Source organism: Meles meles, chromosome 18, assembly GCF_922984935.1.
Source record: "Meles meles chromosome 18, mMelMel3.1 paternal haplotype, whole genome shotgun sequence".
Taxonomy (NCBI): domain Eukaryota; kingdom Metazoa; phylum Chordata; class Mammalia; order Carnivora; family Mustelidae; genus Meles; species Meles meles.
In genome coordinates, this window is record NC_060083.1 from 58687488 (window position 1) to 58709650 (window position 22163).

At 50.7% G+C, this 22163-nt stretch overlaps 1 protein-coding gene across 6 annotated transcripts; it reads right to left on the minus strand.

The window, feature by feature from the left end:
• Positions 1-205: 205 nt before the first annotated feature.
• SLC25A19 (solute carrier family 25 member 19) lies at positions 206-17933 on the minus strand. Of its 6 annotated transcripts, none has more exons than XM_045985562.1 (8): positions 17847-17933; positions 17304-17355; positions 14933-15101; positions 14583-14738; positions 14064-14234; positions 4488-4671; positions 3901-4031; positions 206-1959 (listed from the first exon to the last, which is right to left on the minus strand). In XM_045985562.1, the coding sequence occupies exons 3-8, from the start codon at positions 15062-15064 to the stop codon at positions 1771-1773; spliced, it is 963 nt and encodes a 320-aa protein (XP_045841518.1). In that variant the 5' UTR covers positions 15065-15101; positions 17304-17355; positions 17847-17933; the 3' UTR covers positions 206-1770. The 6 variants fall into 6 exon arrangements, with proteins under 6 accessions (XP_045841518.1, XP_045841519.1, XP_045841517.1 ...); XM_045985563.1 differs by having other exon boundaries at positions 17299-17355; positions 17847-17888; XM_045985561.1 differs by lacking the exon at positions 17847-17933 and adding an exon at positions 17664-17682.
• Between the last annotated feature and the right edge of the window lie 4230 nt (positions 17934-22163).

Here is a 22163-nt window from a genome sequence, read left to right on the forward strand (position 1 = left end):
ACAAGTCGAACAAGGCCCTGACTCGGTCGTGGCTGTGGCAGAGGCGCGGGCCGGGCAGCTGAGGGCCATCCCCGACACCGGCCCCGCGCTGCAGGAGGGCAGCCAGAAGGGGCTGGAAGGGCGCCTCTTCCCGTCCCGCGCAGACAAGTCTCCGTGGTGGTTTCCTGTTGCCAGAGCCCTCTCCTCCTGTTAAAAGGGCTATAGCCGAAGTGGTCACCAGGAAATGGATGAGAAAGGGCAGCTGCAGCCAATTAATGAGTAGGAGAGATGAAGAGAATAAAGTTTGCTTTATTCCACTGAAGTGGAATTTCTTAAAAAAAAACAAACAAACATTCAGGCAGCTGCTTTCCTACAGCTCCAAGCCCAGGCCTCCAGGGCCCCAGACCCTGTGGGTATTGGAGCTCCCCCTACCCTCAGCCTGGGCCTCCATCAGCAGCAGCCAGAAGCAGGGAAGCTTCAAGATTCAGGGTCTCAGACGGTCACAAGACTCCAGGCCAGAGCCAGTTCTGATGACAGAAGGGGTCCAAGGGCCATGACACCCACACAGGTCTGCTTCTGCCCCTGCTTTCCTCCTAAGTCCGCGCAGAGGCTGGAGCTGGAGCCCGGACTGAGCGCAGGGTGAAGTCCCGCAGCGGGCTCTGGTGCTTCTCCGTCCTGACTGCGGAGGGGGACCCTGCAGAGGGACCCCGCAGGCCAGGCTCCCGGGGGTGGGGGATGCAGAACTGGATGGAAGGGATGGTGGTTGTGTTCTGCAGACTTTGTTGTTCACCCCCTAACTGCAGTTTCTCCTCTGTGCCTAGATCAGTAGCTGTGTGACAACCTCACCCGCAGACACCGCTGCCCTCAGCAGGCTGGCTGCTCGGCCCTTTCCTTCCACCACCCCCTTCAGGAGGCTGCTCCAGAGCTGTGGCCCTTCTGGGGTGACAGAGGACACACACAGCACCACGGTGACCCCAGGAGGGGGACACTGAGCAGGTAGCTGCTGCCAGCTGGCCCAGCTGTAAGGCTCCCACGCTGACCCCACGGAAGTGGAGTGACCCCAGGTAGGCTGGGGAAAAGGCCACGGCCTTCACCCGCAGCTCCTCCCCATCATCACCCCCCCAACTTCTTGTGGGCCACTGAGATCGGTTTTCCCCAGAGACCCTCAGCCGTGCTCCGTCCCACCCAGGGAGAGAACAGGCTGAGCGGGACGTCACAGGAGGACCGGGGTGTGGGGGGGGTGTGGCTATAAAGTGACTAATTCTCCCCCCCAGGACCAGAAGCAAAGCTGTTATGAGGGATGCAAGTACTGAGAAAAATACAGTCTGAGGAAGGCCAGGGTTCCTCCCCTCATACATTGTGAGGAGGGATGTGATGTGGAAAGGAAGATGGAGTGAGATAAGGAATATGCGTCTAGCTTCAGTGTGTATTACATTAGCTGCTGGGAGGAGGAGTGCACGCGCGAGGACCAGCCCCCGCAAAGGGCCCAATCCCAGCCCTCAGGCTCTAGTCATGGCCTCCCACCCCCAGCGCGCCGACGGGTCTCTGGGCAGAAGGTGCTGGAAGTGCAGGGTGGCCACTGCTGCCTTTCCTGCAGGCCGGACCACACAGGAAAACCACCTTCTGACCGCTGTGGCCGCATCCCCATAGGCCAAGTCCTGCCTTCTCCCCGAGAAGCGCTGGCCCTGCTGGTGACGGCCGAGCTGGCTGGCAGGCAGGCGCGGGCAGCAGCTCTCAGAGCAACAAGAGATGGTAGACGAGTCCGCCCTCCTTCGGGGCCGCCCTCCCCCCTCAGGGCCAGCTGTGCGCCTTCTCCGTGGGGTGGAAGAGGTTACAGAAGAGCTCATACCAGAAGAACACGAAGCCGGTGGAGAGAGCGGCCTTCAGCAGGCTGGGGGACAGGCCCTTGAAGAGGCCCATAGGGCCTTCCTCTCGCAGCACCTGCTGGGCACAATCCAGGAGGCCCCGATAGCTGCGAACCTGGGCAGAAGAGGACAGAGGACGTGATTAACACACGGATGTTGACTCTGTCCTTCTGTCAGTCCAGCACCTGGCGCCTCACAGCTCCTCGTCAACACGTGCTGGACAAAGCAACGAAGGCAACAAGGACAGAGCAGTTGACCTTTGCTTTCTCTTCCAAGCGGACCGGTAATTGGGACTTAACAGAGGCAATGCCTGGAAATCAGCACTGGACAGAGCTCCTCCTGACTGGGCCTCTTAAGGACACTTTCCCCCATCCCGCCAGGCCCCCTTGGGCACTGGATCCGAACCCGGCCCTCGTGAGCTCTGGCTTCCGTCTGGCCTTCTCAGTTCGCCACACACCGTGGCTCACGTCCCCAGGACTCAACTCCCCTCAAGCGCCACTCTCGCCACATCTCCACTAACTCCCCGTTGTGATGACAATGACGTTGTAAAGAATCAAGGGGCACCTGGCTGGCTCAGTTGGTAGAATGTGGGACTCTTGATCTTGGGTCATGAGTTCAAGTCCCACACTGGGCATAGAGTTTACTTTAAAAAAAAAAAGGAAGAAGAAGAAGAAGAGAGGGAAGAAAAAAGAATCAAATCCAAGCTCCACAGCCTGGTGTTCACGGTGTTGCTCCATTTGGCCTCAACTTCCCTCCCTGATCTTCCGTCATCCCCCACAGGTCCTCCCACCAAACGGGCTACAAAGTCTGTTAGGAGCAAGGCTCTCTCCTCTGTCCTGGCCTCCCACCAACTGTCCCTGTGCAAACCCAAACTATTCCTTCCAGACAAGTTCCTAAGTGGAAAAAGGAGATTATAAAACCTTGTATTGCACCTGGTGTTAAAACGTACATGGGTGTGTTTATGCAAAGAAACAAAACGACAGCCAAAGCTTCCGAGTCGTTATCTCTGGGTTGGGGGTACTGGGAGCTCCATTATCAGTTTTATCTTCCTGTCTCGGGATTTCTCTGAATTCCCGACGCAGATGTATTACAGCTAACTCAATACTTTCCCCTCCCCCAAGGAAGGAGTGCTCCCTCCCTCCTGACTCCCATTCCCGAGCACTCTTCTCCTCTGTCCTCCGTCAGGCATGTTCCCTCCCCCGTGGGCATCCCAGTTTCTCCCCCTTGCCCCACCGCCACCCACCACTGGATGGCGCCCCAACGCGGCCCGTGAAAATCCGGTTGAGACTAAGGAATGACTAACACTACAACATCACTCACCACAGGGGCTTCTGCGAATGACAAAGCCTTCTAGTGCCTTTAAAATATTATTTAGTGGATCAGGTTCCATTCGCCCCTCTCCAGGAATGCCCACAGCATAAACGAAACAACCCCACGCACCGGTGGGAGTCTCCTCCGTGTTCTTTGGTATTCTGGGGACCTATCTCGTCTTAAGGTTTTATTCATTTGAGTGAGAGAGAGAGAGAGAACGTGCTTGAGCTTAAGGGCAGGGGAGGAGCAGAAGGAGAGGGACAGGCAGACTCCAGCAAGCACACAGCCCAACGTGGGGTTTGACCCACAACCTCAGTATCACAGCCTGAGCCGAAAGCAGGCGTCAGACGCTCAAACAACTGTGCCAACCAGGCGCCCCGGGGACCTTTCCCATGTGATTATACTCTTTGTCCCAAACTGAACTGAACACTTTCTTTTTTCTTTTTTTACTTGAAGCGGGCTCCCTGCTGGGCGTTCACCACGCGGCTGAACTCACCACCCTGGGATCAAGACCAGAGCTGAGCTCAAGAGTCAGACGCTTAACCTACGGAGCCCCCAGGCACCCTGAACTGAACACTTTTTAAGAGTGAACCCTGACCCTTCCTTCTCCTGGATCACCCCACGGCGTCCCACACGCACGGGGCGGTGTGTTTGGGGATCCCCAGGGACAGGCTGCGGGAGCTAATGCTGAGCAGTGGGCAGGTGAGGGGCAAGGCTCAGAGCCCCCTGCAAGAGGACAGCTCACCTGGCCAAAGGTGGTTCGCGCCTGCTCAAAGCCTCCGACCTGCAGCCGTTTCTTGAAGAGGTCCAGGGGGTACGTGAGGGTCTTGCTGATGACGCCGGCTCCGCTGCCACACAGCAGGTTTTTGAGGTTCTCTGAACCAAAGTGGGGTGGAGGGGGGAACATGAGGCAAGTGCAATTGGGGAAAGACACGTTCAAGGTCAAGAGCTCTAAGCCTCCACCACCAAACTAGGAGCCACCAGCCTCCTGAATCTGTGAGAACCACAGCCAGCCACTCTGGGCCGGGATGGCAGTAAGGCGGGAACGGACGTGGGAGCCTGCAGGCTGTGCGCTGGGACTCGGTTCAAGGCTTGGGAGGGAATAAATGTCCTCAGTACCACCGCTGGGGCGGCATGAGCTGAAAGAAAGGGTCCGCCAGCAGCGGGCTCGGTTGGTTTGGTCAACAGCGCGACAGAGCAGGGTTCAGAGGACGGGGACGTCCCAGCCTCGGACAGGAAAGCCTGAGCCCCTCCAGGGATGAGAGGAGGTGCTCTGGCCTGGGGGAGGGGGGCAGCGGAGACCCGGGTTCCCTTGTGTGAGGGCTGCCTCACCGTTCCTCCTTCCCTCGGCGGGCAAGACCCACTTGTGCACGTGCTTCAAGGCGCTGTAAAAGGAGAACTGGAACCCGGCGTAGGGGAAGATGGCAATCAAGGTGGGGTTCAAGCCTTTGTAGAAAACCAAGGGGCCCTCGGTCCGGTACATGGTCACCACGGCGTCTCGCAGGGTCTTATACACCTGGACGGCACACGGGCAGCTCGAGTGAGGGCAGGCGGGCGATCTGGCCCTAGAACACGGCCCGTCACGCGCACCTCTCCTCGGCTAAAATCCCAGCCCCAGGAACATGACTTCTCCGGGGGCACAAAGTGCTGGACAAAAGTCCCAAGGTGGGGGCTCCCAGCAACCCCCCTTCTAACTATTTACAGGCCAGTATGTCCGCACAAGTGTGCAACAGTGCGAGTCCGAGCACCGCTGCCACCACAACCCGCAGAACAGCAGGGACACAAGGTCTGCCCCCGGGCGACTGGTCACATGCACGCGGACACACCCGTTCCGAAGGACACAGAGCAGCCGCTGAAACAGGATCACCAGGTCTACACAACAGATCAGGCATAATCCCCCAAACATATAGCTGAATAGGCACAGCGAGAGGCTGACGGGCGGGCTTAGTGCTCGTGGAAGAAAAAAGTGGGCAGGGATCACCCCCAGGGATACACGAGAAGCGAGGAAGGGCCTTCGTGACCTGCACAGAGGGAGAGGCGGGGCAGGGAAGAGGGAGATCAACTCTCACCATTTTACGCTACTGGGATTTTCTGCTGTGTGCGTGTATTTAACCTTTTGTAACTTGTCAACAGGCTATCTCCTTGTGGGAGACCACAGGGCACTGATTTTTCTCAGCACCCTTCCATCCCGCACTTTGTTTGCAGGGGACCAGAGGGGCTCTGGGCGCAGCGATGAGGGAGGTTCTCTGCACCGAGAAAGTGAGACCTCCAAGAAAGGGCCCGGACTCAGAGGAAGGCCACGGGGCAACAAGCCCACCCTGTACCCACACCCCCACTCTGCTTCTCTGTGCCCCCTTTAACACCAGGCTGGCAGCCAAAGGTCACCAGACATCTGAGGAAAGGCTTCATAAAAAAAAGGAGACTGGGGCGCCTGCCTGGCTCCACTGGTAGAACCCACGACTCCTGATCTCAGGGTCATCAGTTTGAGCTCCGCAGTGGTTACAAAAGACCAAAAACCAAAAAATCCCCAGAGACCAAAATGATCAATGGGGGGAGAGAGGGGCACAGAGATCGTGTGGAAGGAAGAGACAGCGTAGACAGAAGAAGGAACTAAAGGAAACAGAGGCCAACCTCAAAACTGGAATTAATATTCTCAGGCCACAAAGAAGGCATCACCTCTGTGATAAAAGGAAAGGGTCTATTTAAAAACGAGGTAAGAGGGCACCTGGGTGGCTCAGTCGGTTGGGCGACTGCCTTTAGCTCAGGTCATGGTCCCGGAGTTCCAGGATCTAGTCCTGTGTCGGGCTTCCCGCTCCATGGGGAGTCTGTTTCTCTCTCTGACCTTCTCCCCTCTCATGCTCTCCCTCATTCTCTCTCTCAAATAAATAAATAAAATCTTTAAAAATAAATAAATTTAAAAAAATTAAAAGGAGGTAAGATTCAGAAGACAAGAGAAACTCCTGAGGGAAAAAAATCTTTGTGAGTTTGAGTCAGGCAGATTTTTTTTTTCTTTTTAAGATTTATTTATTTGAAAGACAGAGAGAGTGAGAGAGAGTGGGAGGGAGAGGGAGAGAGAATCTGAAGCTGACTCCACGCTGAGCACAGAGCCCCAAGGTGGGGTTCAATCCCATGACTGCGAGATCATGACCTGACGCGACACCAACAGTTGGACACTTAACCCACTGAGCCGCCCAGGCACAGAGATTTCTTAGATAGCAAACCTGAAAGCAAAATGCATAAAAGGACAAACTGATAAGTTAGACTTTACGGAGGCGCCTGGCTGGCTCTGTGGGTTAAGCGTCTGCCTTCAGCTCAGGTCATGATCCCAGGGTCCAGGGACCGAGCCTGCGTCGGGTTGCCTGCTCACTGCGGAGTCTCCCCTCCCCCTCTGCCTGCCACTTGCCCTGCTTGTGTGCACACTCTCTGACAAATAAATAAATAAAATCTTTAAAAAATTAAAAACATCTGCTCTTCAAAAAACAGACTATAAGGACGTGAAGGCAGCCACAGCCCGGGAAACAGAAAAAAATTTGTAAAACAAAAACAACAAACCACCAAAATGGGAAAACAATTTGAACAGATTGCTCCGGCCAAGAAGGTGCTCAGAGGGCAAAAAAGCACATAAAAAGGCATTCAGCATCTCTGTGGTAAAACCACAATGAGATACCACTGTTCGCATCCAGTGGAGTGGCTAAGATTTAAAACAATAAAAATAGAAGCGCCGGGCTGGCTGAGTCGGTTAAGCGCCCAGATCTTGGTTTTGGCTCAGGTCATGACTTTAGGGTCCTGAGAGTGAGCCCCGAGTCAGGCTCCTTGCTAACAGGGAGTCTGCTGGAGACTCTTTCCCTCTGCCCCTTCCCTCACAGCTCACAGGCATACAGGTTGTCTGCCTCAAGTAAATAAGTAAATCTTTAAAAAAGAGTAAAATTCTGGATGGAACTAGAGGTATCATGCTAAGTAAAATAAGTCAATCAGAGAAAGACAATTATCATATGATCTCCCTGGTAGGTGGAATTTAAGAAACAGGGCAGAGGATCACAGGGGAAGAGAGGGAAAAAAATGAAACAAGACAAAACCAGAGAGGAAGACAAACCATAAGAGACTCAATCCTAGGAAACAAACTGAGGGTTGCTGGAGGGAAGGGGGGTGGAGGGATGGGGTAACAGGGTGCAGGACATTGGGGAGGGTGTGTGTTGTAACGAGCACTGCGTATTGTATAAGACTGATGAAACACGGGGCGCCTGGGTGGCTCAGTGGGTTGAGCCTCTGCCTTCAGCTCGGGTCGTGATCTAGGGGTCTTGGGATCGAGCCCCGCATCGGGCTCTCTGCGCAGCAGGGAGCCTGCTTCCTCCTCTCTCTCTCTGCCTGCCTCTCTGCCTACTTGTGATCTCTGTCTGTCAAATAAATAAATAAAATCTTTAAAAAAAAAAAAAAAGTCTGGGCGCCTGGGTGGCTCAGTGGTTTAAGCCGCTGCCTTCGGCTCAGGTCATGATCTCAGGGTCCTGGGATCGAGTCCCGCATCGGGCTCTCTGCTCGGCAGGGAGCCTGCTTCCCTCTCTCTCTCTCTGCCTGCCTCTCTGCCTACTTGTGATCTCTGTCTGTCAAATAAATAAATAAAATCTTTAAAAAAAAAAAAAAAAAGACTGATGAAACACAGACCAGGACCCCTGAGACAAATAATACCCTACATGTTAATTAACTGAATTTAAATTTTAAAAAATAAAATTTTAAAAATTTTAAAAAGAATAAAATAAAAACAAAAACCAGGTAACACTAAGCACTGGTGAGGATTAGGAACAGCCGGAACTGTTGGTGGGAATGCGAAATGGCACAGCCATGTAGGAAGCAGGCTGGCTTTTCCTCATAAAATTAAACATTTTCACCATACAACTCAGCAACCCCACACCCAGGTTTTCACCCAAGAGAAACAAAATGTTCACAAAATAATCTGTTGTGGGTTTTTTGTTTGTTTTGTTTTCAAGATTTTATTTATTCATTGGAAAGGGAGAAAGACAGAGAGCGAACAAGCAGGAGGAGAGGCAGAGACAGAGGGACAAGCAGACTCCCCGCTGAGCTGGGAGCCCGACGTGAGGCTCGATCCCAGGACCTGGAGATCATGACCTGAGCCGAAGACAGATGCTTAACACTCTGAGCCACCCAGGTGCCCCTGTTTCGTGTGTATGTGTTTAAGATTTGATTTATCTGACAGAGAGAGAGAGAGAGACAGTGAGAGAGGGAACACGAGCAGAGGAGTGGGAGAGGGAGAAGCAGGCTTCCCGCTGACAGGGAGCCTGATGTGAGGCTCCTGGGATCGTGCCCTGAGCCGAAGGCAGACGTCTAACGATTAAGCCACCTGGGAGCCCCTTACACAATAATCTGTATGTGAATGTTCATGGTGGTTTTACTCATAACCACCAAAAAACTGGAGAACATGCCTGACATCTTCCCACTAACCACCACGGTGGGGCCATGTGACAGAATACTGTGCAGCAAGGAAAAGGAACCGACCACTCTCACACGTGGCATGGATGAATCTCAAGGCCAGACGCCAGGTGGAGGGCAAGAGCGCCTACTCGGACAACTACATGAGACATAATTCCCTGCGTGACATTCTGAGAAAGGCGAAATTTAGAAGACAGACCAGTGGTTTACAGAGGCAGGCAACGGAGAGGGACTGACTAAAAAGCGGGGCAGGAAGACATTTTGGGGGTGACGGAACTTCTGTTTTATAATTTGATTCTAGTAGTGGTTATGTGACTGTATGCACTCATCGAAAGTCACAAAGGGGTGCCCGGGGGGCTCAGTTGGTTAAGCATCTGACTTGGGCTTGGGTCATGATCTCAGGGCCCTAGATTAGAGCCCCTCGTGGGGCTCCACGCTCAGGAGGGTCTGCTTGTCCCTCTAACCCTTCCCGCATCCCCACTTGTGCTCTCTCTCTCTCAAATAAATAAAATCTTAAAAAAAAAAAAGTCAGACAGCTCTATACTAAAAGAGTGAATTTTACTGTGTATGTAAGGTAAGCTTCAATAAACCGGACTAAAGCAAACCAAAGAGCTCTTGGGAACTAACATGCATCGGCAAACATTTTCTAAATTCAGTAGAGGCCCCAAACAATAGAAGCAAGGAAACCCCCCAGAAAGCAGGACAGAAAAACAGAGTTAAACAATAGTAGGGAAAAGATAACTCAACCAGAGGATAGACCCAGGATGTCCAATACCCAACTGACATCAATTACTGAAGAAAGAAAAGGGAAAAACAACAACAACAGAAAGTAGCAATTGTGAATAAACCACTCATGACCATTTTATGGACAAGAGAAACAGGAGTGTCCAGACTAAAGGGTCGAGAAGTGCCCATCACAATGAATGAAAGAGACAAGGACCGGTGCACACCACTGGTAGATCTCTAGAATGCCAAAAATCAAGAGGGGATTCCTGCCCAAGGCAGGAAGGGTGATAGTATCATATAAAGGATCATTAATCAGAGTGGTTCTGGACTTCTCTACAGCAACACTGAGGGCTACCTAGAATCCTATGCCCAAATCATGAGTCAAATAAAGGCATTTTCTACCAAGGCTTTTCTTTTTTTTTTTTTTTTTTTAAAGATTTTATTTATTTATTTGACAGACAGAGATCTCAAGTAGGCAGAGAGGCAGGCAGAGAGAGAGGAGGAAGCAGGCTCCCTGCTGAGTACAGAGCCTGACACGGGGCTCGATCCCAGGACCCTGAGATCATGACCTGAGCCAAAGGCAGAGGCTTTAACCCACTGAGCCACCCAGGTGCCCTCTACCAAGGCTTTTCTAAAGAAGCTATATCTCCAGTATCTCCACCAAGTGGGGGATTAATCAAGAAATGGAAGACATGGGACCCAATAAGAGAATTCCTAACAGAACAGCTGCTAATAGTCCTGAAGCAAAGAGTCCATACTGAAGCCAGAGAGTGAAGGCTGCCATAGTTGGGGGCTCGAGGAGAGGCTCCCTGATAACGTGGGACTGATGACCACAGGCTGACCCTATCAAGATTGTTTGAGGGCGCCTGGGTGGCTCAGTTGGTTAAGAGATTGCCTTCGGGGGGCGCCTGGGTGGCTCAGTGGGTTAAAGCCGCTGCCTTCGGCTCAGGTCATGATCCCAGGTTCCTGGGATCGAGCCCCACATCGGGCTCTCTGCTTGGTGGGGAGCGTGCTTCTCTTCCTCTCTCTCTCTCTGCCTGCCTCTGCCTACTTGTGATCTCTGTCAAATAAATAAAATCTTAAAAAAAAAAAAGAGAGACTGCCTTCAGCTCAGGTCATGATCTTAGGGTCCTGGGATTGAGTCCTGCATTGAGCTCCCTGCTGAGCAGGGAGCCTGCTTCCCCTTTTCTACTCTCCTTGCTTGTGCGAGTGCTCTCTCTGTCAAATAAATAAATACATAAATCTTAAAAAAAATAAAGTGAAAAGACGGTTTGAGGTTAACTTTGTGATATGCATGCGGAAAGCTAAGTAAATAAAATAGGGGCGCCTGGGTGGCTCAGTGGGTTGAGCCTCTGCCTTCGGCTTGGGTCGTGATCCCAGGGTCCTGGGATCGAGCCCCGCGTTGGGATCTCTGCTCAGTGGGGGGCCTGCTTCCTCCTCTCTCTCTCTGCCTCCCTCTCTGCCTACTTGTGATCTGTCTGTCAAAAAAAATAAAATCTTAAAAAAAAAAAAATAAATAGATAGATAGGTAGATAAATAAATAAAATAAATAAAATACAAGGCAACCACTAACTTCACGCAAGACAAAGGTATACAAGAAAATGTAATCATAATGTATTTCAAAGCTCAGCAGTAACATTTACATAATCATGATGCACAGACACTTGGTGTTGATTTAGCCAAAGTCTATGAATCAGTTACACTGAAATCAGAGGAGGTGCGAGCACACGTGAGGGGGTGGTACCTGAGGTAAACTCACCTCCCACCAAAAGCTAATGCCTACAATTTAAAAATTAGGAAGAAACAGAAAGAGAGAACACTAGCAGTAAAAGAGTATCACTGAGAATCAGGAGGTTAAATAATGCGGAAAGAAGCACAAGTATGAAAAGTGGTTGCAAGGGCACCTGGGTGATCAGTGGGTTAAAGCCTCTGCCGTTGGCTCAGGTCATGGTCTCAAGGTCCTGGGATGGAGCCCCGTGTCGGGCTCTCTGTTCAGTGGGGAGCCTGCTTCCCCCCACCCCTGCCTGTCTCTCTGCCTACTTGGGATCTCTGTCTAATAAATAAATAAAATCTTCAAAAAATAAAACCAAAAAAATAGTATAAAAAATAAAATAAAAATAAAAGTAAAAGTGGTTGCCTCTGGGGACTGGAATCGGGGGTGGCTGGTAGTGTTTGTTATAATTCATGCAGACCCACCTGTCTTTTTAACCTTTATACATCATATAGATCACTGATTAAAAAACGTTTTATGGGGCACCTGGGTGGCTCAGTGGGTTAAAGCCTCTGCCTTCAGCTCAGGTCATGGTCCCAGGGTCCTGGGATCGAGTCCCGCATCGGGCTTTCTGCTCAGCGGGGAGCCTGTTTCCCTTCCTCTCTCTCTCTGCCTGCCTCTCTGCCTACTTGTGATCTCTGTCAAATAAATAAAATCTTAAAAAAAAAAGTTTTAAAGATTTTATTTATGTATTTATTTAGAGAGAGCGTGCACACAAGCAGGGGGAGGGGCAGAGGGAAAGGGAGAGAGGATCTCAAGCAGCCTCCATGCTGAGCGAGGAACCCTGATGCAGGGCTCGTTGTCACAACCCTGAGATCATGACCTGAGCCTAAAGCAAAGAGTTGGATGGATGCTCTACCAACTGAGCCACCAGGCACCCCGGATTAAGAAACATTTTAAAGATTTTACTTTTTTACTTGAGACAGAGATTGCAAAAGACATAGAGAAAGCTCTGCGAGGGGCGCCTGGGTGGCTCAGTGGGTTAAGCCGCTGCCTTTGGCTCAGGTCATGATCTCAGGGTCCTGGGATCAAGTCCCGCATCGGGCTCTCTGCTCAGCAGGGGGCCTGCTTCCCTCTCTCTCTCTGCCTGCCTCTCTGCCTGCTTGTGATCTCTTTCTGTCAAGTAAATAAATAAAATCTTTAAAAAAAAAAAAAAAAGAGAGAGCGAGCGAGCATGAGTGGAGAGGAGAGGGGGAAAGCAGGCTCCCCGCTGAGCAGGGAGCCTGACGCAGGGCTCCATCCCAGGACTCTAGGATCATGACCTCAGCCGAAGGCAGAAGCTTAACTAGCTGAGCCACCCAGGCGCCGCGAAGAGACATTTCAAAGGTGAGGACTGACACCACAGCTGCTACTGATCTACGGAAGTTGGAGGTTCTACAGCTTTTAACAGATCTCTTCCACTCCTTTTTGCACACAACTTGCTGATCATTCCAGAATCTAGCATCCGTATCTCAGTCATCTCAGCCAGAGGGCTAATGAGTTTATCCTCCTTTCTCATACCTTTCCTTCTTACAGACCTCTTTGCAAAATGTATTACAGAAGTTTATCGACATATAATGTTATACTTGTTTCAGGTGTACCTTCTCATAGATTTTATTTTCTTTTTTTTTTTTTTAAAGAATAAATTTTTTTAAGATTTTATTTATTTATTTGACAGACAGAGATCACAAGTGGGCAGAGAGGCAGGCAGAGAGAGAGGAGGAAACAGGCTCCCTGCTGAGCAGAGAGCCTGATGTGGGGCTCGATCCCAGGACTCTGGGATCATGACCTGAGCTGAAGGCAGAGGCTTTAACCCACTGAGCCACCCAGGCGCCCCACAGATTTTATTTTCTTAACTAAAGGCTGGGAAGTCATGGAAGAGGACGCCGGCATCCCAGAGCGGAGAAGCCAGTGGAGTACCACCACTCATTTTTTTCATCCCAGCAGCCACCACTTTGCTGGCGGCTGTCTGTCTTCTCCAACTACAAACATGCTTCTCCTCTAGCTGTCTGCTCAGTGGCTAGGGCCCCTCATCTCATTTCCCCACCAGGAGAAAGCTCTATTTCCCGCTAACATGCCATTCAGAAGCTCTCGTGCCCCATTCGTTTGCTTGCAGACTGTTCCCAGGACGCTTTGCCCTTCTAAACCAAAAAAGCCGGGGCACCTGGGTGGCTCAGTGGGTTAAAGCCTCTGCCTTCAGCTCAGGTCATGATCCCAGGGTCCTGGGATGGAGCCCCGCAGCAGGCTCTCTGCTCGGCAGGGAGCCTGCTTCCCTTCCTCTCTCTCTGCCTGCTTGTGATCGCTGTCAAATAAATAAAAATCTTAAAAAAACAAAAACAACAACAACAACAAAACAAAAAAGCCTTTAGGATGGCTCCTAAACAAAAGGGCTCCACGAGCCCAGGATCTCCACCCCGGGCAATGGAACTGAACCAAACCAAAATCACGGTCATTCTAAAGCACATCAAACCCTTAAGCAGTGCCCTTTCCCACCCAAATACCCTGAACCAGAAGGGAGATGGAAAAATCACTCTTCCTTGGTTGAGCATACACGCGTGCGCGCGCACGTGCTGCTACTCTTATGTGTGTCCAGGAAACAAAGATTATGGTGGGGAGGTCTATTTCAGGATTTAATCCCTCCCTTCCACTCAGTAAGTTCTTCCTGGAATCTGACTCAATCATCCCATTTCCTCCATCCATGCTTTGTGTGAACCAAAAACACTCTCACAATAATCCAGAAATAGGATCTCAGGTCTCCGTCTCCTGGCCGCCTCTCTGTCCAGCCTACTGCTCCTGACTTGCTGTTTCCCAGCTGTAGGCTCTGTCCCCGTCGTGAGGCTGCGAGCGCCTGGCATGGTGCTCAGCACGATCATAGGTCTTACAGACAGACCAACACAGGAGCTGCACACCCCGGCAAGCCTGGGGGTTCTGTTCCCTCTAAGGAAAAGAGCCTGTTACACGGGCCCCCCTGCTCCGGCCCAGCCACTCACCTTGGGCTCACCCTGAGCGGCAAAGCGAGTGCGCAGCACGTCCACGGGCTGCACGGCCAGGGTGGCGGCGCTGGCAGACAGGCCGCCGCACACAAAGTGCACGGAGAAGTCGCGGGCATCGTACGTGGTGGCTCTGTGCGCCAGCTCGGTCAGCAGCTCGAATGACAGAAACTACAAGAGCACGTGACAAAGTCATTGACAAACAGTCCCCCAAGCCCACTGGGGGCACGATGTCAGGACAGTCTCCTGGGGCAACGCCTAATTAATATTCAGTTTGGGCTAAGTCCCACGGTGGCAGGAACGTATGGAAGGGGACGCCCATATGGTACAGCTTGGTCTGACTCTGTCTTCAGTTTCAGACTTCGAACTTCACGTAGCGTCCCCGTTAAGACCCGCAGAAGTGTGGAGACCGCCTCCTGCTGCCCCAGCCAGGCAGCGTCCCTGCAGGCTCCACCTTCCCAGTGCTCCTCTGTTGAGCAACATGACCCCAGGGCCCTGGCCCATTCCCCTGCCACCTACTTGGACAGCTCCATAGCCTATAGAGAGAAGCTGTGCTGGGACGTGTCCTTTCCAGAAGGCTGTGGGGCCTTCCTCCTTCAAAATCTGTCTCCCAGCCTGTAGGATCCCATGGTATTTTGCACCGGGGTCACTGCGAGACAGGCGCTCAATCTGGAGCTGGGGATCAGAATCGAAAAGGTCAGGACGACAGGGCAGTGTGGGGTGAGAAGGAGAAATTTTGGAAAACGTTTAACAAAGGCAGCGAAGCGCTTCTCTTTGATGAAATTCCAAACTGTGGAAACTGCTTTGACGAGAAAGAGAGAACTGGTCCTCCAGCCCAGTACATGGGGAAAAAAAGGAGGAAAGGATACCTGGAAACGGATCTTGATCACATCCAAGGGGCTGATCATCACCCGAGTGACAAGTCCAGACACAGACCCGGCCACCGCCACCTCAAAACTGGAGATATTCCTCCCATCAGCTTGGGGGTCATAGCCAACCATCCCTGCCTCTGGCCCATACAACGTCCATCAGTCCAATCTAAAAGCAAGAGACACGAAGTAAACACCAGAGCAAGTTCTTAGGGTCTCTGCTCACAAGCCCCCTCCTCAGAGCAGCCCTCCCTGACCACCCCACTTTGCCCTGCTTTATTCTTCTGCATAGCATGAATATACTGGACATTTATTCTGGTCATCTGTTTCTTGCCACCTTCTCCCACTACAATGCAAACCTATGAAAACATGGCCTTGCTCTCACTTGCCCATCTCTGTATTTCCAGTGCCTGGAACACAGCCCAGCACGGTGAGTGCTCCTATCTGTTGACTGAATGAACCAACAGGCTTGGTAGGAAATCATTCACTTCCAGAGATCGGCTCGCTTTCCGAGACACCGGCTTTACGGCCGGAGGGAAAGTCCCAGCCTGAGCCAGGGAGCAGAGCCCACTGCAGCTGAGCACCAAGGCAGACGTCGAGGCCCAATGCAGGCCTAGGAGCACCCCGCGGGATTCCCCAATAAGCCCACGTGATCCACAGAAACCCAGCAACTCCTGAGACCTCCCCCATACCGCCCGCCCGCCCCACCCCTGTCTGCACACCGCAGGCCAGCTGCAGCAACGGAGCCATGCTTGGCTTTGAAATGATGTTCCTTGGCCCACTTGATCCCCGTTGATCTCTTCAACCTCCCCCTGGACCTCTCTTCAGCCACTTCAATAGGGTGGGCTCTGCTCCTGACGGGTTTCTAGAAAGCACTGCTTGGGTTCCTATCTGCCAACCTTGCCTCTGCACCTACTATTCCCCATGTCGGAAACACAGCAGTCTCCCCCTCCCCCTGCCCCATGTATCTCCACTCACTCTTCCCCAGATGAGCCCCTCCCATGCACCCCGGCTCAGCTAAAGAGCACCGCCCCCCCAATCCAGGGGTCGTCCTCAAGCATTCACAGGACTTGCTCCTGGTTGAGAACCGCTGTTCTAAATTCATCTTTTTTTTTTTTTAATTTTATTTATTTATTTGGCAGAGACAGATCACAAGCGGGCAGAGAGGCAGGCAGAGAGAGAGGGGGAAGCAGGCACCCCACTGAGCAGAAAGCCCAGTGTGGGGCTCGATCCCAGGATCCTGAGATCGCCACCTGAGCCGAAGGCAGAGGCTTCAACTCACTGAGCCACCCAGGCGCCCCGAGAACCGCTGCTCTAGAGAAACACTCCCATGGGTGTGTAAAATGTCATGATTTACGTCACTGTTTGTAAAACTGAGTATCACACAAATGCTTATCGACACAGGGATGGGATAAACACAGTAAGTCACATCCACGCAATCCTGTGCAGCCATGAAGAATGAGCTAGAGAGAGACACACACTTGAAAAGATGACCACGATACACTGAAACGTGGGGGGAAACGTTTCAGAACAGTATGTCTAGTATAACCCCATTTCTGCAAAAGAAAAACAGCAAGACCTATATATACTCTGTACAGTAGTAGAAAGCACAGGGGAAAACTCTGTATCAACACACACACGGACAGGATGGTAAGATCACCTCTGGGGGAAGGGCTGGCAAAGGGAGAGAGAAAATACGTCTTTCCCTTTCCTTACCCAATTCTATATCCTGTGAATCTGTTAGCCCCACCCCACCCCATCCCACCCTACAACAATTAAAACTAAATATAAAATGAGTTTAGAAGGGGCTGCAGAGCTCACCTAGTTCTGGAATACCAACAGTCACAGGAAAGTCAGTGTCCACACAGGGCCGAGCGGATTCTTTTTTGCCTCTGAAACTCTGTCTGCCCCATTCCCTCAGCCCCAGATTTGCTTTCATGTATGAAAGTCGTGCTCCAAGCCATCCTTAACATTAACATGGCATTTCTACGTGGCACTCGCAGCAAAGCATTCTAAGATATAATACATTTTTTTAAAAAGTCTAACAGTGGGGTGCCTGACCAGCCGACTCTTGATTTCAGCTCAGGTCGTGATCTCAGGGTCGTGAGATCGAGCCCCACAACCCACTCTAGGATACTCTCTTTCCCGAGTCCTCCAGGCTATGGCTAAACTCCCCCAGTACCCGGGGACGCTTATTTAACCTGGGTTCTCCTCGCTCTCTCCTGGATCATGGGGATGATGTCTGCCCTACCCAGCCCAGACTGCTGGGAGGATCATGCAAGACACCATACGCGGTAAGCTTTGTAAGGTAAAGGTAAAAGGCTAAAACAAGCGAAAGGGCTGGTTAAATATAGCTGCATAGTTACTTTACTTTTTCCACTTGCTCGAATTTCCTTCTTGTACCAGTAAGCCTTGATATTTACCTAAAGAGACAAAATAAGAAAGAAATACGACTGTATACGCGTGATACACAGAACAGAGCACGTAGAGACGGGGCGCCTGGAGTGAGGCAGGGGGGCGGGGGGCGGGACAGGGAGTGCCTCCGCCATGCCCCTTCCCTTACTGCGGAAGCCCCGGGCGCTGGGCTACGAGCGGTGAGCTCGCGAGCCCGTGTGTCCGTTATGTTCAGCGAGGGGTCCCCACTGACGTCCCCGCGCGGGGACACACATGTCCAGCTGTGCCTCGGGGCGTTTTCGCCCCAAGTCCGAGACGACGCCCGCGAAGCACGCACCCACGTGTATGGCTGTCCCGCAATGTGTGCGAGGTTTTGGCCCCTGCGTCCCTGAAGATGCTTCTCAGGTCAGGTATGACGCGTGCGCGTACAGGCCCTGCCCCCACGTGAGTGCCGGCGCCTGTGTGCGACCCCCCAGTCCCCGAGCGCACGGCGAGGAAAGAGAAAGCAGAGGTCACTCACCCGCCACGAAGGGCGCGGCACAACTCCGCGCGCGCTTCTCTTCCTATCTCCTCACGCAGTCTCACAGCAAAACTAATTGAGCCTGGCAGTAACTGGCGGGCTTCCGGACCAATCACCGTGCAGCTTCCGACACGGGCTGGACCAATAGTTGTATGGTAACCGATGGGCTCCACCCCTTGCAACGTATCACTGGGTAATGTAGTTCATTGCTAACGAGGCTGTCCTCGTTTTTGGGGCAGAGCCTTCTGGGAGGTGTAGTCTCATTACGTGCGCGTGCGCGAATGTTATTCACGCGTGGGAAGGTGGCGCTTCTCCAAGTACGGATGTGCCCTTGGGAGGTCGCAACACTACGTGGCGCGTGGCTCCTGTCGTCTTTCGAGCGGGGCAGGGTTGGGTGCACTGAATTTGACCCGCTTTCTTCAAAACCCTCGTAGTCCCGGAACTCCGATAATCTAAACTTGGAAAAGAGATGGTGGGAAGTTTACCTGAAGCTGGAGGACTTGGGAAAGAGAGCAGATGGGCTTTTGAAACCAGGAAGAGGACGGCAAAAATGTAGAATTTTGTTTCCCCCTAGGGTTTATTATGTTTAATTTCTCATAAAAATAAAAATACATTACAGACGCTACAGAAAACGTAGAAACGCAGGGGGAAATGACTCATCCTACCGCTCTCACGCCAAGTAGCATCAGTGTTTTGCGGGACAGTATTTCTTCCTGATTTTTTTTTTTAAATATTTTATTTATTTGACAGAAATCACAACAAGGCAGAGAGGCAGGCAGAGAGAGAGGAGGAAGCAGGCTCCCTGCGGAGCAGAGAGCCCGATGCGGAGCTGGATCCCAGGACCCTGAGATCATGACCTGAGCCGAAGGCAGAGGCTTTAACCCACTGAGCCACCCAGGCGCCCCTCTTCCTGATTTTTTAATTGCATTTTCCCCGTTAGTGCAATCACTTTGACACGCAATTTTATTTTTTTTTTTAAAGATTTTATTTATTTGACAGACAGAGATCACAAGTAGGCAGAGCAGCAGGCAGAGAGAGAGGGAAGCAGGCTCCCCGCTGAGTAGAGAGCCCAATGCGGGCTCGTTCCCAGGACCCTGGGACCACGACCCAAGCTGAAGGCAGAGGCCCAACCCACCGAGCCACCCAGGCGCCCCTGACACGCAATTTTAAAGCATCATTCCCCCAACATTATTTTGAAATAAATACCAGAGACATCATATGTTTTCACCAGTTAACATTTCAGAATGTATCTTTAAAAAGACAAGAATTTCCCTTTTAAACACTTTTTTAAAAAGATTTTATTTATTTATTTGACAGAGATCACAAGTAGGCAGAGAGGCAGGCGGGTGGCGGGGGAGGGGGGGGGGGCTGGGGGGGGGGCGGGAAGCAGGCTCCCTGCTGAGCAGAAAGCCCTGGGATGCGGGGCTGGATCCCATAACCCTGAGATCAGGACCTGAGGGGAAGGCGGAGGTTTTAACCCACTGAGCCACCCAGGTGCTCCAGGAATTCCCCTTTTAAAGCATATCCCCCAAACTATCATCCCGCCCCCCAAAATTAATAATTTTCCTAATATCATCAAATACTGAATTAGTGTTTACATTTCCGTGAATGGTCTATAAAATGTGTTTCTTTTTTTTTTTTTTAAGTTTGTCTAATTGAGCTCCGGCCTATACATGGCAACTAGTTAATATATCTCAAGTCTTTTCAAATCTATGGTTTCCCTCTCGTTTTATCTTTTTTTGTTTGTTTGCAACTTCTTTCATTTTCTTCTCATTTCTTTTCCTTTCTTTCTCTCTTTATTCTTTTTTTTTTTTAAGATTTTATTTATTTATTTATTTGACTGAGAGAGATCACAAGTAGGCAGAGAGAGGCAGGCGGGGGAGGGGGGAAGCAGGCTCCCCACTGAGCAGAGAGCCTGATGCAGGACTCAATCCCAGGACCCTGAGATCATGACCTGAGCCAAAGGAAAGGCTTAACCCACTGAGCCACCCAGGCGCCCCTATTCATTTCTTTTTTGAGAAAGTAGGTGGTTGGGGCGCCTGGGTGGCTCAGTGGGTTAAAGCCTCTTCCTTTCTCTCAGGTCATGATCCCAGGGTTCTGGGATCGAGCCCAGCATCGGGCTCTCTGCTTGGCAGGGAGCCTGCTTCCTCCTCTCTCTCTCTGCCTGCCTCTCTCCCTACTTGTGATCTCTATCTGTCAAATAAATAAATAAAATCTTAAAAAAAAAAAAAAAAAGAAGGTAGGTGGTTTGTCCTGTTGAGTTTTCCGCAAGCTGGATCTTGCTGGTGGCCTCTGAATGGAATTGTCTTAAGATCTTTCTCTGGGGCGCCTGGGTGGCTCAGTGGGTTAAGCCGCTGCCTTCGGCTCAGGTCATGATCTCAGGGTCCTGGGATCGAGTCCCGCATCGGGCTCTCTGCTCAGCAGCGAGCCTGCTTCCCTCTCTCTCTCTCTGCCTGCCTGTCTACTTGTGATCTCTCTCTGTCAAATAAATAAATAAAAATAAAAAAAAAATTAAAAAAAAAAAAGATCTTTCTCTGCCTCCTGTGTTCTCTGGATATTGGTGGTGAGATCTAAGCAGTCTGATCAAATCACGTTTGATTTTTTTTTAACAAGATTATTTATGTGGAATTGTGTACCTCCATAAGAAGAATCACAATGCACGCTTGTCTCTCATTTTGTGGTGTTTGCAGCCATTAATATCATTGCATTGATTAGGGGCAGTACACAGTGACATCACTTTAGCATTTAAGCTGGAATACCTGGCAGAGGAACGTCCCTTCATTGGTCAATTAATTACATGAGGTCCACATCATAGAAGAAAGGCAGGATAAACTTGTGACTATTTTTAGCAGTTTCAAAGTCATTAGTTGGTTCCCTAGTATATTCCAAAGGCTATTGATCAATGAGATTTTTTTATTGTTATTATCGTTATGACCACAAAATATTTTATTTTGTTTTAATTAATTTATTTTTAATTTTTTAAAAAATTAACTCTATGCCCAATTTTTAGTATATGTGCTGCCGAAGCGAGCACAAATTAACTCTATGCCCAACATGAGGCTCGAACTCACGAACTCACGAACATCAGGAGTTGCATGCTCTATGGACTGAGCCAGCCAGGTGCCAACATAAATCATATTTTATATCTATCATTATGAACACATGGATTTAAACTTATTCTTGGGGCACGTAGCTGTCTCAGTTGATAGAACATGTGACTCTTTTTAATCTTTTTTTTTTTAAATATTTTATTTATTTGACAGAGAGAAATCACAACTAGGCAGAGAGGCAGGCAGAGAGAGAGGAGGAAGCAGGCTCACTGCGGAGCAGAGAGCCCGATGTGGGGCTCGATCCCAGGACTCCGGGATCATGACCCGAGCCAAAGGCAGAGGCTTAACCCACTGAGCCACCCAGGTGCCCCAGAACATGTGACTCTTGATATCAGGGTTGTGAGTTCAAGCCCCATGTTGGATGTAGAGTTCACTTAAAAACAATAAAATAGGAGCGCCTGGGTGGCTCAGTAGGTTAAGCGTCTGCCTTTGGCTCAGGTCATAATCCTGAGGTCCTGGAATTGAGCCCTGTGTTGGGGTCCTGGGATGGAGCCCCATATTGGGCTTCTTGCTCAGTGGGAAGTCTGCTTCTCCCTCTCTCTCTGTCCCTCCCCCTGCACATGCTCTCTCTCTCTCAAATACATAAATAAGATCTTTTAAAAAATAAAATAAGGGGTACCTGGGCAGCTCAGTTGGTTAAACATCTGTCTGTAGCTCAGGTCATGACCCCAGGGTCCTGGGATCTAGCCCCAAGTTGGGTTCCCTGCTCACTGGGGGCCACTTCTCCCTCTCCCTTTGCCTGCCACTCCCCCTACTTGTGCTCAGATAAATAAATAAAATCTTTAAAAAAATAAAATAATTTAACATATGTGTTCTCTTTCAATCCATTCTAGTTAGTGTCCTAATTGACACATTTTCCCTCCTTTGGCTAGATGCCTATTCAAGTTGGCACCTGAATCCTTTTGACAAAATGACTAGTTTTCTCCCTTGTGGGTGTAACAAGACATTCTAGGCTCATCACAATTTTTAAATAACTTTATTGAGGTATAATACAGATATGATTGACTACATGTATTCCAAGTGAACAACTTTATGGTTTTTTAAAAAAAGATTTTATTTATTTGATAGAGATCACAAGTAGGCAGAGAGGCAGGCTGAGAGAGGGGGGGAAGCAGGCTCCCTGCTGAGCAGAGGAGCCTGATGTGGGGCTCAATCCCAGGACCCTGAGATCATGACCTGAGCCGAAGGCAGAGGCTTAATCCACTGA